Source organism: Chenopodium album, chromosome 14 (genome assembly GCF_948465745.1).
Source record: "Chenopodium album chromosome 14, dcCheAlbu1.1, whole genome shotgun sequence".
Lineage (NCBI taxonomy): Eukaryota > Viridiplantae > Streptophyta > Magnoliopsida > Caryophyllales > Amaranthaceae > Chenopodium > Chenopodium album.
The window spans coordinates 34,818,487-34,842,897 of record NC_137847.1 but is presented as its reverse complement, the minus strand read 5'-3'; the positions used below and the strand labels follow the sequence as shown (position 1 = coordinate 34,842,897).

Genomic DNA, 24,411 nt, shown 5'->3' with positions numbered 1-24,411 from the left:
CTATATCAATTGATTTTCATGATAAATTTCACACCTTGTATTGTGTTGTTAGATTTGAATGTTATGATGTATGCTTTAATGGTGTTTCTACTTTGCCTATTTCATGTCCCCAAATTTTGCATTCATAATGATTATTGGTGAATATATGAACTTGTGATGCTATGGTTTTGCTTGATTGTGCTACTATCTTGCTACCAACATTGTTGGTCTTCACCTTATTTGAAATGGTCATAGTGCTTATGAATGTTGTTCACCCTCTTTGTATGAATGTTTTTGCTCACTCTTTATTCTCAAATGGCTTATGAATCCTTGCTTACATTGTGGTTTGAATGTGCTTACATATTTTTTATGTGCCAAATTATTCATTCTAGCTCAATGATTGTTGTGGATTCATCCATTTTGGTTATGCAACTTGTGGTGAGCACCATATCTTTCTTGTCTTTGTAATATTGTCTTGGCTTGTTTGTGTAGATGGCTCCCCTCCGACGTCTTAAACGAGCCCGTGGCTCTAGTTCATGTGAGGTGGTGCCACCCCCGCCAAATGTGAGTGAGACTTACGGTATTGAATTTGCAAAGAGCGGCCATTGGGAGAAATTTGTCCGGCTTTCTTCACGGAAGCTTCTATCAACAAGGTTTTATGATCGATCAACGACTACAAAGCTTGGTATTAATGAGGATGTGAGGCGTTTGGCCCGGAATCTTGGTTTGGAGGATTTCATTGGCTTAAATGCTCCGACTTACGCCCGTCTCACTTTTGAGTTCCTCTCCTATCTTGAAGTACATGAAGAAAAAGTGGATGGTGAGCCTGTTTGTACATTGAAATTCCAGATGTTTAACAACGACCATTCCATCCCTCTCTCATTCCTTAGCGAGATTTTCAAGCTTCCCGCCCCTTCGGAAGATTCCGAGTATATCTACCCGGCTTTTGAGGTGTTGCAAAACAATCATGATTACAATGAGAGCTGATGGTGGCGGCACATCTCAGTTGAGAGATCTTATCAGCCTCAATACTCCAAGGCAGCCTCGATAATTCACCCGGCCTTGAGATACTTTAATCAGTTGCTCACCTATGCCTTTTTCTCAAAGGAGTCTCTTGGTGCTATCTCGAGGGAAGAACTCAGTTGGTTGTGGCTAGCAGATCATCCTTCTGATGAGATAAGGGTCATTGATTATGGGACCCAGTTGATTGATCGGTTCGTCGACATTCGAGATGGTGTATTCCTCTCCGGTAGCATCCAATTGGGTGGTTTGATCACCATCATTGCCCTTTCTCTCAACAAGAAGTATGAGAAGATGATCTTGTCTCTTGAGCCCATTCGGGATCGTCGGGAGAAGTCCCCCTCTTATCTCCTCAACACATATGCTTTGATCAACCAAAAGTGTTTGGAGCGGACTACTAAAGAGGATTAGTTCATTTAGAAGGTTCTCGGACTACCGATTGGTGCCCTATCCCTCATCCGGAGGCCACCACTCGGTGCTTAGGCACTCCTCTTCCTTAGAGGCCCAACAAATGGCCTATTGATCCTTCTCTCAAGCGAGCTCCTCCGCCCAACCTTCGCATCAACCCTTGTGTTCCCGTTCATACTCTCCCTCAAGATTTGCCCCCAGTGTCTTGGGGAGGTACTCCTATGATCTCTTCCTCTTCATCTTCTTTTTCTAATTTTGATTTGTCTATTATGCATGCAAAGATTGATTCCATTGCCAATGTGTTGACTTTTTCACCTTTAGGAAATGACTTTGTGCTAGGATATATGACTATCATGCTAGACAAATCTATGACTTGTATGTGATGAGAGGGGAAATTGAGCCTTATGTGAATTACCCATACGTCCCGGTACAACAAGGACCCGTACCTTAATGGGTCCCACATGACTCGGACCAAGGGTCTTCTTTGTGTTATCCTTATTGGGAGGGGCCCCTTGTGCCCCCCAATGCAATTAGAGGGACTACTCCGGCCTCCTACGATTATAAGAGGCCCGGAGGTTGTGATTTTACCTATGATCCGGCTAACCCAAACCCCTTCCCTAATCCCGAAACCTTTGGTCGATAGGGGCTCTCTAGTGAGCCAGTTCTTGATGATTGGTCTCTCTATTTTGCTAGGGATAAGGCTCAGAAGGAGGTAAGTTAAGAGGTAAAAGGCCGATGGTGGTCGATGATGTTGTTAGCCATGTCTTTTCTGAGGTCGGTGAGGGGAGTACCCATTCTACCCTTTACCATAGTATCGAGTGATACCATATTGACTACCCTCCCTTTTATGCTTGTTTTGCATTGATGATGTTCTTTTGCCTGCTTGTTGCTAGGTTTTAGCTTGGGGGGCGGGGGGTAGCTCACTTTAGGCTTGGGGGAGTATTCTTATGATTTGTTGTACTACTTTGGTCTACCCTTTGCTTCTATGGTTCATTGCGGTTCTGTCTTTGAGTTTCTGTCTCATTTCTGCTGATGATTTATGATGATGATTTTTGTCTGATGAGGTTATTTTATGATGATGATGATATGAAGTTAGTCTGTTGGTTTATCGTTGTTTTCTTGCTGATTGATTGTTTTCTGGATGGATGAGTTTTCTCTCTGCTAATTCATTCTACTGCTCTAATTCTATGATCATTTTTGCCTCAGTTTCGATGTTTTGAGTTTTTGTTTGGAAGTAACTAACAATTTTTCTTTGTATATATTTCTTTTTATTTCTTATTTGGTGTATTATCCTTGCCTTTGATTTTGGAGCATCATGAAGGTTTATGCTTCTTCTTATTTCTCTTCATTAGCATTGCTTGGAGTACCCAGTGAGATCTTTCTATTTCTTCTTTTCCTTTTTCTTTCTTGTTTGCTTAGAATAGGTTTAGTATAGGAAGAGATGATTGTTCGAGGATGCTTGCCTTGTAACACCTTAGAGTGTTTGGGGTCATTGGCGATGTTGCCGAATGACCACTTGTATGTCGATTGGGTTTTACATGTCTTGCATGCATTCTTGCGCATTTCTTTTTCTTTTTCTTTTCCTTTCCTTTTTATTTCTTTTCATTTTCCCTCTTGTTTTCTATTTTTAAACCAAACATGAAAAAGTCAAAAAGATTTTGAGGCTTTGTTTTCATTTTTTTTTAGTTGTTTAGCTTTTGTATTTAGACATAATACCATCCGAGTCTTTGCATTTGAATGAATAATTTCCTATGTCGTATCGGTGTGCATGTTTTGAGAGTATCTTTGGTTGATTCTAGGATAGGGTATGCTAAGGTAGCGGTTTAGACCTTTTGGGGCCTTGAAGCCGGATTCCATTGGTTTGTGGTAAGAAGGAGTTGCTCCCTTTAGTGGATTTGAAGCTTATAGTAAGTTTTTGCTACAACCATGTGAGGTTTTATTTCTTCTTGCCTTCAATATTTCTTGATTGAGCGGCGCATGGATCTTTGATTATTGTATGCTTTATCTAGATTTGACTTTCATCTCCCGAGATCGCAGCCAAGCCATTTAGGAAGGACAAAGGCATCTTTTCGGGGTGGTAATTTTTACTTTTCTAGGATAGTTTTCTTTTCCTTATTTTGGGTTTACATTTGCTTTCTTGCTAACCATTTGAGCGTTATACCCTTCTTTTCAAGCCACATCTTTAACTTTTGAGCCTTTTGTTTCATTCTTGTTCCCATCATTGGTTTTTGTGAAGCATTTGGTCTCTATTGTTGGAGTTTTGGTGGATGAGTATGATTATTTGGTTCTTTTAATATAAGCAAGTTTAAGTTGTAAATAATTTGTGAATAAAAAGAAAATGCAAAGTTGAAAAAGCCGTCCATATTTAAAAGAGGCGAGGACAATGAAATAATGTGAAAAATTGAAAAAATGAGAAAAACCAAAGCATTTTCAAAAGCATTGACAAAAGTGAAAAAATGTGAAAAATGAAAAAGTTCAAAAATGTTTTGATGTGAGTGTTTTCTCCCTAAGCATTGAGGACAATGCTTTATTTTGGCTTGGGGGGAAAAGTTCTTACGCTTTTTGTATATATGATTGTGATTTTGGCTTTGAATAGGCTTGGGGGTGTTGGTGTTTTTTGTTGGTGATTACTTGGTTTTGGTGTTGAGATTTTGGCCAATCTTTGCTTCACAATTTAGGTATACTACCAAATTTCAAATTTTAGCCTACCTTCACCCTTTTCGCCCTTACATTACAACCCTTTTCAAGACCTTTTGACCTTTGTGCTTGAGTCACAAGTCGGTGGAGGGAGATGTAGGTCAAGCCTATAGAGCGGTATGCAATAGTCGATATGTTGAGTAGCCTTAAACTTCTTTCTTTTCCGGTTCCTTCGAGGAACCATTGAGATGCTCACTAAAGGTAGATTTGAAGCTAGTTGGGAGAATGCGGTAAGATTTGTTGGGATGAAGGTAAATTGTGCTTCATTAATTCTCTATGCTTAGCATATCTTATGTTTCAATCAACCTTGGATATCTTGGAACATGCATACCCTTATTGTATAGAAAGTTTTTTATTCACTTGCATTTGATCATTTGCAAAAGTCCATGTCAAAAGCTACTTGTTTGAATTTTTGATTTTACTTTCTTTTATTGATTTGCCTCATTTTACCTTCAAGAGTTATGGGTCAAACTCTTTGGATACCCTTATGAGACCTCACTCGTCCTCATTGGCGACTTTGGGGTTTAAAGGGCTTGTTGTAGCTAAAAACAACCGTGATTCCTACGAAAGTGAGTCTTAGAGTATATTCTTATCTCTTTCTTCCCTTTTCTTGGTTTGAATAAGTCTTTCATTCTAATTATTCTTGCTTTTGTTTTGCTCGAGGACAAGCAAAAGTCTAGCTTGGGGGAGTTTGATGGGTGTCATTTATGGCACTCATTTAGCTTCTTTTAGGATGATTTTTTATTGCTTTTGTATCTCTTTTATCTCCTTTTCTCTAGTTTTACTTGTAATTTCTCTATTTTTAATTTTCTTTAGTTGTTTCCTTATTTTCTTGTTTTTCTTAGTTTATTTTGCGTTTTCTCATTTACTTGTTTGCTTTTCTTTGATTTTAAGAGAATGGTGATGTTCGAGAAGCTCATTGGCGTTCTCTCGGGGCATACAAAGCCAAGGATGCAACCTGGTTCTTCCTTTTAAAGCTCAAAGGTGTTGGAGTGCAAGAGCCAAATCCTCAAGGCCACGCTCTCATGCCGCGTGAACATTAAAGTCGGTGTTGAACCTACCGTAAAGGCCTCAAGTGACTGCCTCCCCAACATGCATCTTTTGGAACGCACGGGAGCATCATCGAGCGCACGAAGCCTTTCTCCCCTGCTCCCAGGCGCGACAAATAAGACAAGTATTACAAAGTACATGCTTCTTTAATGGATATTGCCAATAAACATGTTTTACGAGTCAAGTGAAGGGCGAGGCGGGTGACATTAAAGTTTAAGTGGGGGCGATTGGGTTTTAATAAACGAAGCTTGGAGGGGTCAAGTTGAGACCTATCAATTTTTGCCCCGACTCTTTTATTCTTGGAAAAAATTTCATTCATTTTTTTTCTTCTCGCAAATAAATTGGTATTTGACTCTTTGAGTGTTTATGTCCTTCATTGCCAAACATGAAGGAAGTAAAAAAATTTAGATATGAATCATAGAAAAAAGCCCCATGAGAAATCAGGAGATGGAGGGATGATTAATCCTTCCATCCCACCCCCCATGTGACTGGGTTCGATTCCTCAGAGCCTCCCATTCCTGTGATAGGGTGGAGGGCCCACCCCGTAGTTTACTGTTTAAAATTAAAAAAAAATGTATTAAAATCCCCTAAATCAACTATCGTCAATTCTCATATTTCATCACCTAAAAAAATCCCAGATTCTAAAACCACCTGATATAATCGACCGAAAAGTGAAACAAGTCGATTGAAGTTTGATTGGAAGATGAAAATGAAGTTGTTTGACTCTTAACATTGGCTTATTTTTATTTCTCTTTTCTACAATTAAACACCTCAAAAGAGAAAAAAAAAAAAAAAAAAAAAAAAAAAAAAGACCTTAAATGTAATTGATTCAAGCTTTAATGTGTGAAAATGCCAAAATGGTACTTGAGAAAATGGAAAGATAGAAGGAAAATTGATACTTTTTTTCTGAAAGGAAAGGAAAATTGATACTTTGTACTCTCTCAGTCCCAGTTTATAGTTCATGTTTGTGTTTTTTCACGATATTTAAGAAGTGAGAGGAGAAAGTAGATGAAATACGTTAAAAAAAGTGAAAAGTACGATTATAAACAAAAGTTAGAGAGTGAAGGCGAAAAAAGTACAATACAAGTGGAAAATGCAAGGGTAATTTAGGAATTACAATAATAAAGTTAAAAAATGAAGGTAAAATGGTATTTATGTTACAAATAATAATGTATGCCCATTATAGCTTGTAACTCTCTCTTTAATATGACTATCTTAAGTGTCTTTGTAACTTCCTTTATAACCTTCATATGCCATTAGTTCACATTGTAACTCTTCATGAATGGACTCTTCATTGTCCATATAGGTTATATTGTTCACATCATATATATATATATATAGATGGCCCACAAAATGGATGTGTTGTAACATTTTGACTGGACACGCTTGACGATGCACGTAAGATATATTACCTATAAAATGGATATATATAAATACCACGTAGGAATTGACGACTACTCCCTCTATCCTAGTTTACTTGTAACATTTTGACTGGACACGCTTAACGATGCACATGTTTGACCGTTGATATATTTTATTATATATTTAAATAAGTTATAAAAAGTTTATATTAAGAAATTATACATTAAAATAGACCCAAGAACATCTTACATGATTACATTGACTTTCATATAATAGCTAAAAAAGATGGTAAAAGTGAGATGTGTGAATAGTGTAAAAAGTCAAACCGTTGCGAGTAATTTGGGACGGAGGGAGTATTTTTCATGACTTTGGGTGTTTAAGCATTTAATTTTCGTTTCATGATTACTTTTCATTAATAATTCGGATTATATTATTTTAGTTTGATGACTATTCTGCTTAGACTACTAAAATGTCTCGTAAATTTGTTAAGAATTGTATAACTCATGATAGCCCCTTCATATGTGATTAAATCATTAACAGTAGTATTATTGTTTTCATATAGTATATGTTTATTGTATGCTATTTAATCTTGTCTTGTTATTTTGTTATTTTGTATAGTGAAAATGTCGAACTTTGCCAAGCTTAAATTTGTGGCCCTTGATATTACCGGAAAGAATTATTTATCATGGGTGTTAGATGCTGAAATACACCTAGATGCTAAAGGGATTGGTGAAACTATTAAGGAGGGTAATAAAGCAACACCTCAAGATAAGGCAAAGGCCATGATATTCCTTCGCCATCACCTCCATGAAGGACTTAAAAATGAATATTTAACTGTAAAAGACCCACAAATCCTTTGGAGTAATCTAAAGGAAAGGTATGACCACCAAAAAACAGTGATACTCCCTAGAGCTCGTTATAAAGGGCTAAATTTGAGATTGCAAGATTTTAAACCTGTTAATGAATATAACTCAGCTATGTTTAAAATAACTTCTCAATTGAAATTATGTGGAGAAAATATTACTGCTGCAGAAATGCTTGAAAAGACATACTCCACTTTCCATGGTAATAATATTGTTCTGCAGACGCAATATAGAGAAAAGGGTTTTCAAAAATATTCTGAATTAATATCTTGTCTTCTTGTGGCTGAGTAAAATAACGAGCTGTTAATGAAAAATCATGAATCACGTCTTATTGGCTCTACTCCATTCCCTGACGAATGTGACAACCCATAACGGGAAAGAAACTAAAAACAGAGACCATTCCAGCAGTAGTGGTTGAGGTAGAGGTTGCGGTCGTGGCCAATGGCGCGGTCACGGTCGTGGGCGTGGTTTTAGTGGATACGGTAGAGGTCGTGGAGGTCATTTTACAAATTCACATTCCCACCAGAAGTGGGAACGTAGAGATGATAAAGAGAAAAGTAAGACCAATGTATGTTACCGTTGTGAAGGAAAAGACCATTGGTCTCGGGTTTGTAGAACTCCAAAGCATCTTGTTGAACTTTACCAAAAATCATTGAAGAAAGGAAAGAAAATTGAGGCAAACCTTTTTCTTGAAGATGGTGAAGGTGATTTTGACTTTGGCAATGCAAACATTTCGAAGTTGGTGATTTTCTTATTTCCCCGGAAGGGAATAATTTTGATTTTGGCAATACAACTCATTTAGAAGTTGCTGATTTCTTCAATGCCCCGGAAGGGAATAATTAAATTTATATTGTTTTGTGTCAGCTTTAAGTATTAGACTTATCTAGTTATTTACTTATGTTAATTTCTATGGTTGTAATAAGGACTTTTGCTTTATGAATTTATGAACTATTTGGGAGTTTTTATTGATTTATTTATTTATCATTTTTATTTTTGTGCTTAATATTTTGACATGTATTTTATTTCGTGAAGAATATGTATATCACTCAAGTTCGGTTTGCTATGAATGGTGAAGAATTATGTCTTGCTGACAATGCAACTACTCATACAATACTTAAAAATAAAAAATATTTCTCTTATTTGATGATGAAAAGGATTAATGTGAGTACCATATCGGGTAGTACAAATATCATTGAAGGCTCCGCAAGAGCCAACATAAAATTGCCTTGGGGAACTAAAATTAAAATAATTGATGCTTTATACTCCCCATTGTCTCGAAGAAATTTATTAAGTTTTAAGGATATTCGCAACAATGGTTATCATATTGAGATAATCAATGAAGAAAATAACGAATTCCTTCAAATCACGAATATAACTCATGGCACAAAACATGTTTTGGAGAAACTCCCCACATTCTCCACTGGTTTGTACTACACAAAAATCAATACTATTGAAACTCATGCTATAGTAAAACCAGAAGTTTACTGATAATTTTGTTGTTTGGCATGACCGGATAGGCCATCCTGGTTCAATAATGATGCGAAAAATAATTACAAATTCATGTGGACATTCTTTGAAGATCCAGCAGATTCTTCATAATAATTTTTCATGTGCTGCTTGCGCAGAAGACAAGTTGATAATTCGCCCATCACTAGCTAAAATTAATTTTGAATCAATTAGTTTTTTGGAACGAATACAAGGAGCTATTTGTGGGCCCATACATCCTCCATGTGGACCATTTAGATATTTTATGGTTTTAATTGATGCATCAACTAGATGGTCACACGTGTCCTTGTTATCAACTCGTAACCTGGCGTTTGCGAGATTACTTGCCCAATTGATTAAGTTACGGGCACATTTTTCAAATACTTCTATTAAGACTATTCGACTTGATAATGCTGGTGAATTTACATCTCAAGCTTTCAATATTGCATGTCCATTAGGATAAATGTTGAACATCCTATAGCACATGTTCATACACTAAACGGCCTGGCAGAGTCATTAATTAAACGTCTTCAGTTAATCGCTAGACCATTGCTTATGAAATCCAATCTCCCAATTTCTTCTTGGGGACATGCTATATTACATGCAGCAGCACTAATTCGCATTAGGCCAACAAGTTATCACAAGTTCTCCCCATTACAATTGGTTTATGGTTAGGAACCAAATATTTCCCATCTAAGAATTTTTGGATGTGCGGCTTATGTTCCAATAGCTCCACCACAACGCTCTAAGATGGGTCCTCAAAGGAGGTTGGGAATGTATGTTGGATTTGAATCCCCGTCAATAATTAAATATCTTGAGCCTACAACAGGGGATTTATTTACGGCTCATTTTGCAGATTGTCATTTTAATGAATCACTTTTCCCAACATTAGGGGGAGAAAAGAGAGAGCTGGAAAAAGAAATTAAATGGAATGAATTATCATTATCCTATCTTGATCCTCGAACTAAACAATGTGAACTGGAAGTTCAAAAGATAATTCATTTACAAAGTTTAGCAAATCAATTGCCAGACTCGTTTGCTGACTCAAAAAGAGTGACCAAGTCACATATTTCAGCTGTAAATGCTCCATTTAAAATAGATGTCCCGGAAGGACAAAATAAATATGCTAATGAGTCTAAACCACGTCAAAAACGTGGAAGACCAATAGGTTCTAAAGATAAGAATCCTTGGAAAAGAAAAGGAGCATTGATTGATGATGGTCAAATTGAAGAAACAATTTCCGAAGAATTTCCAGAAGAGAATTTAGACATGATACAAGAAGAAATTCAAGTACCTGATAATGAAGAAATTTCAACAAATTATATCATGTCTGGAATTACATGGAACCGAAATCAAATCGACGTCGATAATGTTTTTGCATGCAATGTAGCATTAGATGTTATGGATAATAATGAGGATCAGGAACCAAAATCCATTGAAGAATGTAGACAAATAAATGATTGGCCAAAATGAAAAGAAGCAATTGAAGCAGAATTAAAATCTCTTTGAAAAAGAGAAGTATTCGGAACTGTAGTCCGTACACCTGAAAGTGTAAAGCTAGTGGGATATAAATGGGTCTTTATGCGAAAGAGAAATGAAAAGGTTACAGTGAAGTTGTAAGATATAAGGCACGACTAGTTGCACAAGGATTCTCACAAAGACCCGGTATTGATTATGAGGAGACATATTCTCCTGTGGTGGATGCAACTACTTTTAGATTTTTGATTAGTCTGGCAATAAGAGAAGGACTTAACTTACGCTTGATGGATGTAGTCACAGCTTATTTATATGGCCCACTGGATAATGACATTTATATGAAGCTCCCAGAAGGTTTTAAGCTGCCAGAAGCAGCAAAGTCTAGTTCTCAAGAACATTTTTGTATTAAATTGAACAAATCTCTTTATAGATTGAAACAATCTGGGCATATGTGGTATAACCGTCTAAGTGAGTATTTGTTAAAAGAAGGTTATAAGAATGATCCTATTAGCCCATGTATTTTTATAAAGAAATTTGGATCAGGATTTGTTATAATTGCGGTGTATGTTGATGATTTGAATATCATTGGAACTCCTAAAGAGATTTCAGTGACTGTCAATTATTTATTGAAAGAGTTCGAAATGAAAGATCTTGGAAAGACAAAATTTTGCTTGGGGTTACAAATAGTGCACCTAGAGAATGGAATCCTTGTGCATCAATCAACATACATAGGAAAAGTTTTTAAAAGATTTTCTATGGATACAGCACATCCATTGAGCAGCCCTATGGTTGTAAGATCCCTCGATGTAGAGAAGGATATGTTCCGACCTCGGGGAAATGATGAAGAAATTCTTGGTCCTGAAGTACCATACCTTAGTGTAATTGGAGAGCTAATGTACCTTGCAAGTCATACACGACCCGACATATCATTTTTAGTTAATTTATTAGCAAGGTTTAGTTCATGTCCAACCCAAAGGCATTGGAATGGGATTAAACATATACTTCGTTATCTTCAAGGTACTAAGGATATGGGTTTATTTTTCCCAAAGTTGTCCAAAGAAAATTTGATTGGTTTTGCAGATGCAGATTATTTATCTGATCCTCATAATGATCGATCACAAACTAGATATATATGTGTTCACATATGGGGGTACTGCCATTTCTTGGCGTTCCATGAAACAAACTATTGCAGCTACCTCTTCCAATCATTCTGAGATTTTAGCAATTCACAAGGCTAGTCGTGAATGTGTATGGTTAAGGTTGGTAATTGAACATATAAAAGAAGATTGTGGTTTATCATCTGGGAAAGAGGCACCGACAACTCTATATGAGGATAATGCAGCTTGTATGGCTCAATTTAAGGAAGGATACATCAAAGGTGACAGAACAAAGCAAATCTTACCTAAATTTTTCTTCACTCGTGATCTTTAGAAGAATGGAGATATAAATGTATTTCAGATTCGTTCAAGTGAGAATTTAGCAAACTTATTCACTAAGGCTCTTCCGACCGCAACAATTAAAAAGTTAGTTTATCGTATTGGATTGCGTCGTCTCAAAGATCTTCAGTGATATAATAATGAGGGGGAGTAATTGCGCGCTGCATTCTTTTTCCCTTATCTATGGTTTTTTCCCACAAGTTTTTTCCTGGAAAGGTTTTTAATGAGGCAGCATATAAGCGCATTAAATCTCTCTTAGATAATGGGCATCCAAGGGGGAGTGTTACAAATAATAATGTGTGCCCATTATAGCTTGTAACTCTCTCTTTAATATGACTATCTTAAGTGTCTTTTTAACTTCCTTTGTAACCTCCATATGCCATTAGTTCACATTGTAACTCTTCATGAATGGACTCTTCATCGTCCATATAGGTTACATTGTTCACATCATGTATATATATAGATGGCCCATGAAATGGATGTATATAGACAACACAATCACCTATCTACATCTCTCTCTAATATTCTCTTTCCCCTTATTTTATAACAATTTACATACTATCCAAAAATAAAAAGAGGAATATTATTTTGGGTCTCAAAAATAAGAAAACAAGAACTATAATGTGGGACAGAGGGAGTATGTTGTAAAAGTGATTTATTATTAATTTCCAATTATAGGACCCAATCTTGTCAAGGGCCCATAATTGGATGACCTTACGACCGTACTATGACCCACCCCATTTCTTTACTAGACGGAACTGACTCGTTTATAGCTGGGGCGGGTCAAGACTTTTAATGTTACAGAGGGAGTACGTTGTAAAAGAGATTTATTACAGTAAGACTAAACTTTGAGTATTGAAATACAAAATGAGTTCTTTTTTTTACTCAAAAGGTGATACCCAACCACTTCTCAATTTAACAACTCATGTGAATTCTAATTTTCCAATGGTGAGACTCTTTAAAGTATACTAATGTCACTTTCAATTTAAGGTCCACCAAATCCATATTGTAAGTTTTTTTAAAAAAAAAAATAAAAATATAAAGCTTAAATAAATTACAAAATATATTATAATATTGATGAAGGGCCTACACTTTTTGTCAAATGAGACTCAAAGTTGAGTATCTAAACTTAGCAACTTTCTTTTGGAGTGGCTAAATTTAGATACCAACTTAGCCCTTGTTCTTTAGTGCTGCTTTGCTAAGTCCTGCTCTACTCTGCTATATTGAAATCTGCTCTTCTCTGCTTCAATCTACTCTGCTTAAAAAATACTTAATAATAATAATAATAATAATAATAATAATAATAATAATAATAATAATAATAATAATAATAATAATAATAATAATAATAATTAATTAATATTTAATAATAATAATAATAATTAATATTTAATATTTAATAATAATAATAAATAATTAATATTTAATAATGATAATAATAATAGTTAATATTGAATTATATAATAATAATAATAATTTAATAATAATAATAATAAATAATTAATATTTAGTAAATATAATAATAATAATAACAATAATTAATATTTAATAATAATAATAATAGTAATAATAATAATGATTATAATAGTATAATAATAATTATTATTAATAATAATATAAATTGATTTTTTATAATAAAAATTAATATTTAAAGATAATAATAATTATTATTTTTTGATAATAATTATAATAATAATAATATTAATATTTAATAATAATAAAATAATTATAATAATAATTAACATTTAATAATAATATTTAATGATTATAATAATAATGCGATAATAATAATGCGATAATAATAATAATAATAATAATAATAATAATAATAATAATAATGTTGTGCTGGGGATATTTTCGGTGATCACGCAATGTCTTGTGCTAGTATTGTGGGCATTAAATATCGCCATAATGTTGTTCGGGATACCCTTGTTGATGTTTGCTATCGGTTAGGGATTCCAGCTAGAAAGGAGGTGGACATTGGGTTATGCGGAGGGAACGACGGGGCTCTCAGACCTGCAGATGTGTTACTTTATTCTTGGGATCGTGGTCGCGATGTCTGTGTTGACTTGAAATGGTTTTCTCCATTGCCACAGTTTGGGCTTTCTGACTTTGTTCCTGGACGGGTTGCGATTGATACGGCCAATCGAAAGCGGGTCAAGTACGAATCCAGTTGTTGATCTCTTTCTCTTCTCTTGGGGAGTTAGAATAGGAGGTTGTTGCATTGTTGAAGCGGATCCAAAAGTTCTCGAAGACTCTGGACATTGTGGCGCGTGTTGCAGCTCATATCTTTACTAGGATCGGCTTTTCTATAAGTAGAGGAGTAGGGGCTCATATTGTATCTCGGCTTCCTAGTACTTTTCTATGGGTTGTATAATTTTGTATGTTTTTGAGATATAATAATTATTATTATTATAATTATTATTTAATAATAATAATAATAATAATAATAATAATAATGAAATCTACTCTGCTCGGCACGGCTCTGTTCCGCTTCAATCTGCTCTGCTCTGATCTACTGAAATTTGCTTTGCCTAGAAGCTCAAAAGAACAAGGTCTTATTAGTATCCTTTGCAAAAAAATACTCTCTCTCCTAAAAAAAACTCTTTCAAATCTCACCATTAAAGATGGTAATTTCAAATTATATGACCCATCTTGTCAAGGACCCATAATTGGACGACCTCACCACCGTACTATGACCCGCTCCATTCCTTTACTAGACGGATCTGACCAGTTTATAACTGGGGTGGGTCGGGACTTTTAATGGGGCTCCGACCCATTGGTTTGCTCTACTCCGTAATTGTGATATACTATGTCAATCAATAAGAATAAAAATATACCCGATAAACGTATCTGTCTCTCAGTTTTCAATTGAAGCGCACTTGACGTTCTCCATTGAGGCGCCCTCTAATACTTTGTACTTGTATCCTCCATTGAAGCAGCTTCTGAGGTAAGTTGTTGTTGCTTTTTGTAATCATCATACCTATTCCACAACCTAGGGTTTATCTTTGATTTATTTTATTTAATTTAATTGTAGTGCAGTAAGTTTAGGGTTCGAAAATCTCATAACCAGCTATTATGTTGCTAGAAAACTAAATTATGTGACAAATTTGATAATTTAATCAAATATCAATTTGATAAAAATTAAATTTTGTTGCTGATGTATTGCAGAACCCTTTTATGTTAGAATTTAACTATGAAATTACGTATTGACGTTCATTCCTTTAATTAAAACAATATAGATTGAGTTTGATTGATTGGTGAGATATTGAATTAGAAATAATTGATGTAAAGGTCGACTTGATATAGGATTGGTTGGGTCTTCTTACTCTTATACTTGCGAATAAATCGAATATTTTGATTGAGAAAAGGAAATTTTGATTTTAATGTTATGTTTATAACTTTTTACTAGTGGTTGTCTTTTGGAAATTGTGAAAAGGTTTGAATTTTGTAATTATATGCGAAAGTCATTGATGTGCTCTTGTTTCTTTATTCATTTCTAATATGAACCGTAATGGTGACTGAAAGATAGAATCTGATGTTGAAGTGGGTTATTGCTTATTGTATTTCCGTTATTCGCCGGATATTTTTGAGGTAATTATTTTGAATAAAATAAAGTGGTGATACCCAATTTTTGTTGATGTTGGTGTTTTATGTTTTGCTTTGCGTCCATCCCAAATTCTACAGCAAGCTTGGGATAATCATATGGGAAGCAGTTAATATTGGATTGGTGGGATTGAGTACAGCGAATTAAAAATCCACTATACTTAGAAGCAGGTGTTTTCTGTTTGTTTAATAAATAAGTTTTTTGTTAATTTATTTTAAATTTATCAAATTAGACTATATAAGGGTTTGTAGCCTTTTGGTTGGACTAAAATCTTGTGACTGGTTAGGCCTACCTTCAAGTTAATTGTGGATGTAACACTTTCTAATCTAGGGACGCTTCTGCTTAAAGTTGACAGGTTTTGAATTTGGCAATGTGTTGTTGCCTTGTTGATTTTAAAGTAGGAAATCTGTCCTGTTTTTCAGTTGTCCAAAATGTGGAGAACTTTGTCGGTTTATGGTTGAATACCATCATTTTGTCTAAATACTTATTGGTTGGTAACAGGTGTATTACAGTAGGTGTGTGCTCATATTAGATATGTATAAAGATATTTCTGATATTGGTCTAAGGGATATGTCATGCTTATTGTAGCCTTTGGGTTCTCTTGCATCAAAGTTTCAATGGAATGGGTGATGAGCAAACAATCATAAATAAAAAGATAGTATCACTTTTTATTGTAGGCAAGCTCGGAACTTGTTTTATCAATTAGGTGATGTTTAGTTCAACTTATGTAAGCAAATAACTTTTTATTTTTGTTTGCATATCGCTAAATATCTTTAATTTTGTATTTATAATTGTGAAAATCACATTTGAAAAGTAAATATTAATACTAATATAAGTCTAATGACATTTTATTTGATAATATATTTTTTCCTTAAGGGAATGTACAATTAAGGTCCAAATTTAGTCAGTTTAGGAGATTCCTTAGTCATAGTCTTGTCGCGGTATCTATGAAATTATATTTTATTTTATAAAATTTCTTTAGAATTTGCCAGCAAAAAGTTCAATGGTATTGCTTGAAATGTTAACTTTTTCCGATTTCCTTTTTATTTTTTGTTTGTTTCTATTTCAAAATCTTTATTGTATTATTTTAGAGGAAATGTATAAGGGAATCTATTAAGATAAGAATGATATACTTATGGTTTTCATGATTCAGAAAGGTATTATAGTCTTATAGAGTACCTTTGGAAGTGCTTTGGTGGGCTTTAACAAAGAAAGATATCATGTGGATATATATTGATATAATTAGGACTTTTATGCAGTTGTTTGGACTAGAGTAGTAGAGTATTGGAAAGACAAGTGGTTATTTATTGCAATTGGGATACATCATAGTTTTACTCATAGCCCTTTTTATGTCTTAGACTCATAGTTTAGAATAAGACAAACTAGATAGAAGGTTTAAAAGAGTGGCAAAGTTATCAGATTGTGAGGAGTAGACAAAGAGTTAGAGAAGACCAAGAGGAGTTCTTTGTTGGGTTTCCACTTTACACCACCCTCGTTTTCTTGCTCCTTGTGTATTCTCTCGGCTTCTCCAATTTTCACTCTCTCACTTTCTATTTTTCTTGCTTCATATTTCGAGGATGGTTCCTTAATGAGTTATGGCCATACATGTTGGCCAAGCACATATCATTTTGGGACTATGTCTTTTGTTGTTTCTGATGAAATTTATTTGTATTGTAACTACAGAAGTTTTACAGCTGTAAGTAATGGAGAATAGTGGGAACGGTGAAATTCCTGAAGATGCAAATGAACGTAAGTTTCCTCATTTTCTTATCCATTGTTTCTATATATTGGCCTTGTTTAATTTAGCAATGATCTGTTTGGGGTTGGCTGGTCCATTTGATCAGTGTTAATGTTTATACTAAGTTACTAACCAAGCATTTCAATTTTGGCTAAAAAAGCAGGTAAATAAGTTTCTGCAGTTAGTTTATACATTTAGCTACAATTGCCTTTGACAAAATATATACTTTTGGCTGTTAGACTTTATAAGAAAGTAACAGTGATCAAAAAAGGCTGTAGCCTGGTTCCATTTACCATACAAGTCCTGTATTAAACTGTCCTGAAGCTACAATAGTTATTGAGGTTTATATCTTAGTCTACCTGTTAATATTTGTAGTGTCTTTTTTGCTATCAGACTGCCCAGGTACTCAATCTGAAGAAGCTGGAAAGTCAGATGGCTGCCAAGGTTGCCCAAATCAACAAATTTGTGCCACTGCACCCAAAGGCCCTGATCCAGGTAAACATATGCTGTTAGATACTTAGATGCTGGATAAGCGGATTGTTATCGAGATTGATTAGAGTGTTAAACAATCTTGAAATATTTTGTGCTTTGAAATTCAAACACCTGCCACTTGATATTGGAGTGAGGTATAGCTTTTTTGCTCAAATTTTAAAGAGACATGCAGATGTCAAATGGAACATTTTCAATATTTTAGATCTTTATTAAATTATGATGTTAATGTTACAAAAAAAATGAGTATATTTTGTAATTTGAAACTTCGCATTAACCTATATTATTCCATGAAATGGCACATTTTGGGCATTGGTTTTCTTGGAACTACAGTCCACTGGTGTACATTTTGTTTTTATGTTGTGCGCCCTGCACCTGTAGGAGCTTGGGTGACTGCATATTTGAGACATTTGATTTGGCATGAGCTTCTCGCTGGGAAAGAGATGAATAAATACCATGCTTGGCTAGTTTAGTCTCTTTAACATCTTTTGAATGTGACTGATTTGTTTTGTGTTTATTTTTGTCAGAATGCTATGTAGTTGTTTGGGTCACTGGTGTGGACATGGTTTTTTGGATTGAAACTGCATATTGCTTGGTGTGTTTTTACTAATTTTATAGTCTGTTCATCATCTTATGATGCCTTATAGATACATCCAATAACATTGACACTGTACACTCAATATTATAGCTCCTCTACATAAGCCATTGTATATCTGTGTTGTTAATATTGGCTGAATTTTGTATTGATGGTCTACAGATAAGTATAGTATTTTGGTTGGTGCACTGAGTGGGTGGTAGAATATCAAACAATGTACTAATTTGTTAATCTTGTTAGTTGTCAACTTGTCATATGCTTTAGGCTACAACAACCTTTTGTCTGCAAGCTTCCTAATATTCCATGACGTGCTCCTTTGTTTGACCCTTGCCATGCTACTATTGTTTTTGCTCCATTGATGCACTACCTCCTTGTTTGTGCTCATGTCCCTTCACCTTAGGCTTCTTTCATTACTGCTTTAACTTTACATTGAATTGAAATTTGAACATGCCATTGACTTGTTTGCTAGATCTTTATGCATACTACACTATTATGAGACAAATGCCATCTAGCACAATTTTATTTACAGAGGAGTTTAGGCTTTGAACTTGCTATCTACCTTGGTGAATGCTTAAATTTGCAGCCTCTTGCATTACAAGATTTACAACAGACTTTTTAGTCACTTTGCCTATAATTTATGAGCTTTGGGTACTGATCTTGTTCACTTCCCACCCAAATGCTTGTGACATACACCTTAATTGTCAGGTGATCTCTCCATAGGCATTTCTTCCATGACTCTGAGTCTCTGATAGAGGATAAGAATTTTGTTTGACTGGATTTGTCTGTTTCTCCTAGCAGTTGGCCACCATCTAGGCTTTAGTGGGGCTATTGTCATCCAGATTGGGTTCCAGAGAGGCAGAGAACATAGTGGTGGCACATATGAGGACTAAATAAAGGAAAAAAAAAAATTCCCCCCAGACTTGTTTAACTGATTGTATAAATGAGGTTTTATTTACTATCGATGATATTCTTGCTCACTTTACACCATTTTTCAAACTTTTTCAATTGGTTATCTTGCCATGTCCTTTTTTCTTTGTCTGACGAATCCTTATGACAATTCATGTTAGCCGATCCCAAATCATTTTGGTATTAAGGCTTTGTTGTTGTTTTATTAATGATACCCTTGCTCTCTTGTTGTTGGACTAGGTAATGTTATATTAGAAATGTTGGTTCTTTGTGGCCTGTTTTTTTTTTTTTTTTGTTTAATCACTGTGAAATATGGTATGTCCAAATGTTATCATTCCAAGACCTCTATGGTTATGTTTTTCCATCCTTTTGCAGACTTGCTTCCAATAGCAGAGAGAATGGCAACAGTGAAGCACAAAATACTGGTTTTGTCGGGCAAGGGAGGGGTTGGCAAGAGCACATTCTCTGCTCAGCTTTCATTTGCCTTAGCAGCCATGGATTACCAGGTCGGTTTACTTGACATAGACATCTGTGGACCGAGTATACCAAAAATGCTTGGCCTAGAAGGGCAAGACATCCATCAGAGCAATCTTGGATGGTCTCCTTGTTACGTTGAGTCCAACCTTGGTGTCATGTCCATTGGGTTCATGCTTCCTAATCCAGATGAAGCTGTCATCTGGAGGGGCCCTCGCAAGAATGGTCTTATCAAGCAGTTTCTCAAGGATGTGTATTGGGGAGAACTTGATTATCTTGTGGTCGATGCTCCACCGGGCACCTCTGATGAACACATTTCAATTGTTCAATGCCTTCTGGAGACTGGCATAGATGGTGCAATTATTGTCACAACTCCACAGCAAGTATCTTTGATTGATGTACGGAAAGAAGTAAGCTTCTGCAAAAAAGTCGGTATTAAGGTCCTTGGGGTGGTAGAGAACATGAGTGGCTTATGCCAACCATTGAGAGATATTAAATTTTTGAAACAGTCAGGGACTACTGAACAGAGTGATGTCACCGAATGGGCTTTGCAATACATGAAAGAGAGAGCACCCGAGTTACTGAATTTTATGGCATATAGCGAAGTTTTTGACAGTAGTGGTGGTGGTGCCATGAAGATGTGTCAAGAAATGGGGGTCCCTTTTCTAGGTAAAGTGCCATTGGATCCCCAATTATGCAAGGCAGCTGAAGAAGGCAAATCCTGTTTTGAAGATCAGAAATGCACTGCAAGTGCTCCTGCACTAAAGAGCATCATAGAAAAACTTATCCCGAAAAGAGCAGCAGAGAATGGTGTATAGAGTATATCGTTTGTCTGTTCTGATAAGTTAAGGATAGTCGTTTAGTTGAATGGGAGCATATCCATATGAATGCCCCTGACCTTTTCTTTGCTTTGTGTAATTGGTGTGACTATATATGTTTTTACCCTACTTGTATCAATTTTTGCTAATTAAACAAAATCCGACACATTACCTGCTTTGACTATATCTACAGCTATCAATGCTGAGTTTAGTATGTTTGGGAGCGATACAATATTGTGCTCTGCAGCTCAGCTGCTCACGTACATTTATTTTGTATGTTGTAGGTAGGGGCAGGGACGCAGGGCATATACGTTGGCCTAAATTTTAGGAAACGCTTGATAATAGTTGAGGACTTGTTCATAATTGTTTTGCATCTAGAAGCTGTTGGGTTTAATAATCTTATCGAGTTAACTCAGTTAAGTAGTCGCGAGCAACTCAAACTTGACTTGGTCAAAACCCATTCGATTACTTGACTCAACTCAGCTAGATTTGAAACATTGATAATCACGAGTTGAACAAGCTTTAGCTCAAATTGATATGCTCGTGAGCAATTTGATAACACATTTTATTAATACTTCTTTTATTTTACTACCTCCGGTTCAATTTACTCGCAACTTTTGCCATTTTGGGTTGGTTCACATTACTCGCAACTTTCCAATTTCTTTCCTTTTTTAGTAAATTTTTGGGTGGTAATTGACCAATATACCCTTACTTTTTTTATTAAAACAACCTTATTAAATTACAAATCTGATTTCATTAGATTAAACCCCAAGCATAATTAATTAAACCCTCATCCCCTTTAATTTTCTCTCTCCTCCTCCAACCCCATTTTCATGGTGGCTTTGAGGTGTTAAGAGCGACGGGGTTCGTCGGTAAATAATGAAGAGAATGAGTTTTCTCTCTCCTCCTTCCTCGTGGTTTAAGATCAGCGGCGATCGGCGACCTCGTGGTTTAAGATTGGTGGCCTCGTGGGTTTCAAATCGGTGGGTTTCAGATCGGCGACCGCGTGGTTTCATATCGGCGGCCTACTGGGTTATTTCAAATCAGTGGGTTTCTGACCAGGGGGTTTGGTGGGTTGGTTGTGTCGGTGTGCTGGGTTGGTGGTTTCAGTGTTGGTCGACTCATGGTTTCAAATCGCTGGGTTTGATGGGTTAGCTAAGGTCGGTGGTTTGGTGGTTGTTGGGTTCGTAGGTTAGTGGGTTCGGCGGTGCTAGGTTTGGTGGTTGTTGCGTTCGTCGATGCTTGGGTGGCTGGGTTCGGTGGTAGGTGGTAGGTGGTGGTGGTGGTGGCCTGGTGGGTGGTTTCTGTACAGCTAAGTGATGCCGGTGGTGGTGGGTTTCTTTTTTAAAATTTGGTTGAATTTTTTTTTTTTTTTTTTAGTACTTGGATAATACTTAAGTGTATACCCTTATCTTTCAATAAACATGCTTAGGAAATTTTGCCTCGGCCTCCGCAAACCCTCCCAAAGTTGCGAGTAAATTGAACCGGAGGAATTTTTTTTTTTTTTTCAAAACAGCGTTGTTAAAATACACTTAGTAAGAGTTATTTTTCTTATAAAAAAAATTGTTGAGTGATTTTCTAATAATAATGTCCATGATACCTAGAAGAACCTAAATTTTAATGAGAAGATCGAGCTAATCGATTCCACTCGAAACTTTAATGAGCACGAGTCGAGCAAGCTATTATTAACTTTTAGTGAGTCACGAGCACAAGTTGAGCATGTGTAAAAAGTTTTCAAGTCGAGTAAAGTACTAACTCTTAAATGATGGACTCATTCGATGAGCACCCCAATATCAATATCTAGTCCTAATACTGAAATCAAATTAAAACCCACTTGTTAAATCCATGACTCCCTCCATATTTTAATAAGTGTTATATTTTCTTTTTTTGGCAAAAAAACTACATTTAAATATTATATGTCTCTCCTCTCATGGTCCCCACCTAAATCAACTACTACTTTTTTTTTATTATATCTTTCCTCTCACATTCATTATTTTTTAATAAACTATTAACCCCATTATCTTTCTTTTATAACTAGGTTAGGTCCTGTGCTATGCACGGTAAATTTCAATAACTAATTTTAAATTTAACCTATATTAAATTTTTTTGACTTTAGTATGTTATATTCATACCAATTGAATGCTGAAAAACAACAAAAATGATAGAAAAAAATCACAATAAGAATAATCAACATGGCAAGTATTTGTGAAGTATTCATAGAGTATTAATTATTGATTGAAATTCTAATCATAAATTGTTCAAGAATGAAAATAACAATTAATAGTATCATTTGTTGATTTGATATTCGCATTTCATTCTTGTAGTAGCTTCTATTATATAATTAAAATAAATTCAGAAAAAAAAATCATTTAATCTTGTTGTAATAAACATATGTAGTACAGAGTACTTATTATGTCTTTCCTAAAAAAACGTCCATATCAAATTATGTTAAAAATATTATTTTTATAATTTTTTTTGCTTAAATATATAGTTGTCAATATGTTTTAATTTAGAAAGATACTCCCTCCGTTTTTTTTTTATTTTTTTATTTTTTATTTGCATCACTTTTCTTTTATGGGTGTTTTTTTTAAAACGCATTACTTCTATATTTGGTACTTTATACTATATTTTATCATTTCTCTTTTTTACTTAAAACCCCACTCAAATTATTTTATTATGTCTCTCTCTTTTATGGTCCCCACTTAAATAATAAAATTATCTATCTTCTCTCACATACCTTCTCTTTCATGGTCACCATCTTACTTTTCCTATAATAACTAGTTTTGTGTCCCGTGCGATGCCCGGGTCATTTATTGAATTTTATAATTAAACTATTTTATCTAAAATATATTACCTCCGTTTCATATTATTTGCAACAATTAGACATTTTTCCTCTCTACTTTATGTCAAATAGTTGCAAATAATATGAAACGGAGGTAGTATTTGTTATTTGAATTTTCTACTCATGGTTATCACTTGACAATCATATTTGTCCGTTTATGAATATTTTATAGATTAATAATCACTAAACAATTTTAAAAATTTAAAGTAATAATATACAACTAAAAAGAACGGTTGTCTAAAGTTGTGATTTCTTTTATTTTCTCTAAACGTCTAGGGAAGACTGTTTGCATCTTAAGACTTAAGAGAATGGTTATATATAATAACAGGTCTCTTTGATTTTTGTATTTTTTTCCTGTTGAAAGTACCTCTTTGGATCCGCCATTTTTGTAAAAATATTGGTTTTTTTTTTTTTTTTATTGAAAATAAATTCTAAATCAATGTTTTATTGAAAATAAAACTCTAAAACAACTTTTTTTTTTTTATCCTACTAAGGCCTTGTTTAGTTCGCCCTATATTTGCTTATCTGAACTTATCTTATCTAATCTGGTCAGGTCTGATCTGATCTGAATGTTAGATTTGACCAAATTCTGACCAAACTTATTTAATCTGAATGTTAGATTTAACCAAACTTTTTTCTGAAATAAGTAAAAATAAGGTGAACTAAACAAGGCCTAAATCTATTCAAATTTTATTGAAGATAAAACTCTAAAATAACTTTTTAATCCTATTCTATAAAAAAATATATTCAAATAAATCACATGTGTTATACTAAAAATAAATTGCCGCTTACGTGGCGCGACACTTGGCGAAAAGTTAAAACGCCAAGTGTCGCTGTCTCGTGACCTGACTAAAAGTTTAGTTTTATATATTATTTATATGATTTATTCACCCACTCACAATATTTTATTACTTTCCTTAAACTTTGTGCATGCTCAAGTGATGCAAATAAAAAAAACGGATGGAGTACATAAAAACTTCTACTATAATTTGTACGCAATTATTAATTTATATACTACCTCCGTTTATTATTATGTGCAACAAAGGGGTATTATTTGTGAGACATAAAATATTAATTTGTTGCACATAATAATTAACGGAGATAGTATGTAAAACGATTTGTAAAAAAAAAAAAAAATACTAAGGACATACCAGAGATGACACGTG

General features: G+C 34.7%; 1 protein-coding gene across 2 annotated transcripts; it reads left to right on the top strand.

Moving 5' to 3' along the window:
• The first annotated feature begins 14,611 nt into the window (after positions 1–14,611).
• LOC145580204 (cytosolic Fe-S cluster assembly factor NBP35-like) lies at positions 14,612–20,587 on the top strand. Of its 2 annotated transcripts, none has more exons than XM_081637606.1 (4): positions 14,612–14,726; positions 17,067–17,132; positions 17,515–17,616; positions 19,487–20,587. In XM_081637606.1, the coding sequence occupies exons 2-4, from the start codon at positions 17,087–17,089 to the stop codon at positions 20,401–20,403; spliced, it is 1,065 nt and encodes a 354-aa protein (XP_081493732.1). In that variant the 5' UTR covers positions 14,612–14,726; positions 17,067–17,086; the 3' UTR covers positions 20,404–20,587. The 2 variants fall into 2 exon arrangements, with proteins under 2 accessions (XP_081493732.1, XP_081493733.1); XM_081637607.1 differs by lacking the exon at positions 14,612–14,726 and adding an exon at positions 15,537–15,553.
• The last annotated feature ends 3,824 nt before the right edge of the window (positions 20,588–24,411 follow it).

Bases quoted from the DNA above. Each gene is read 5' to 3' on its own strand.
- LOC145580204 (XM_081637606.1), top strand. From the start codon at position 17,087: ATGGAGAATAGTGGGAACGGTGAAATTCCTGAAGATGCAAATGAAC. The intron at 17,133-17,514 runs GTAAGTTTCCTC...TTTTGCTATCAG, and splicing joins TCCTGAAGATGCAAATGAAC to ACTGCCCAGGTACTCAATCT. The intron at 17,617-19,486 runs GTAAACATATGC...ATCCTTTTGCAG, and splicing joins ACCCAAAGGCCCTGATCCAG to ACTTGCTTCCAATAGCAGAG.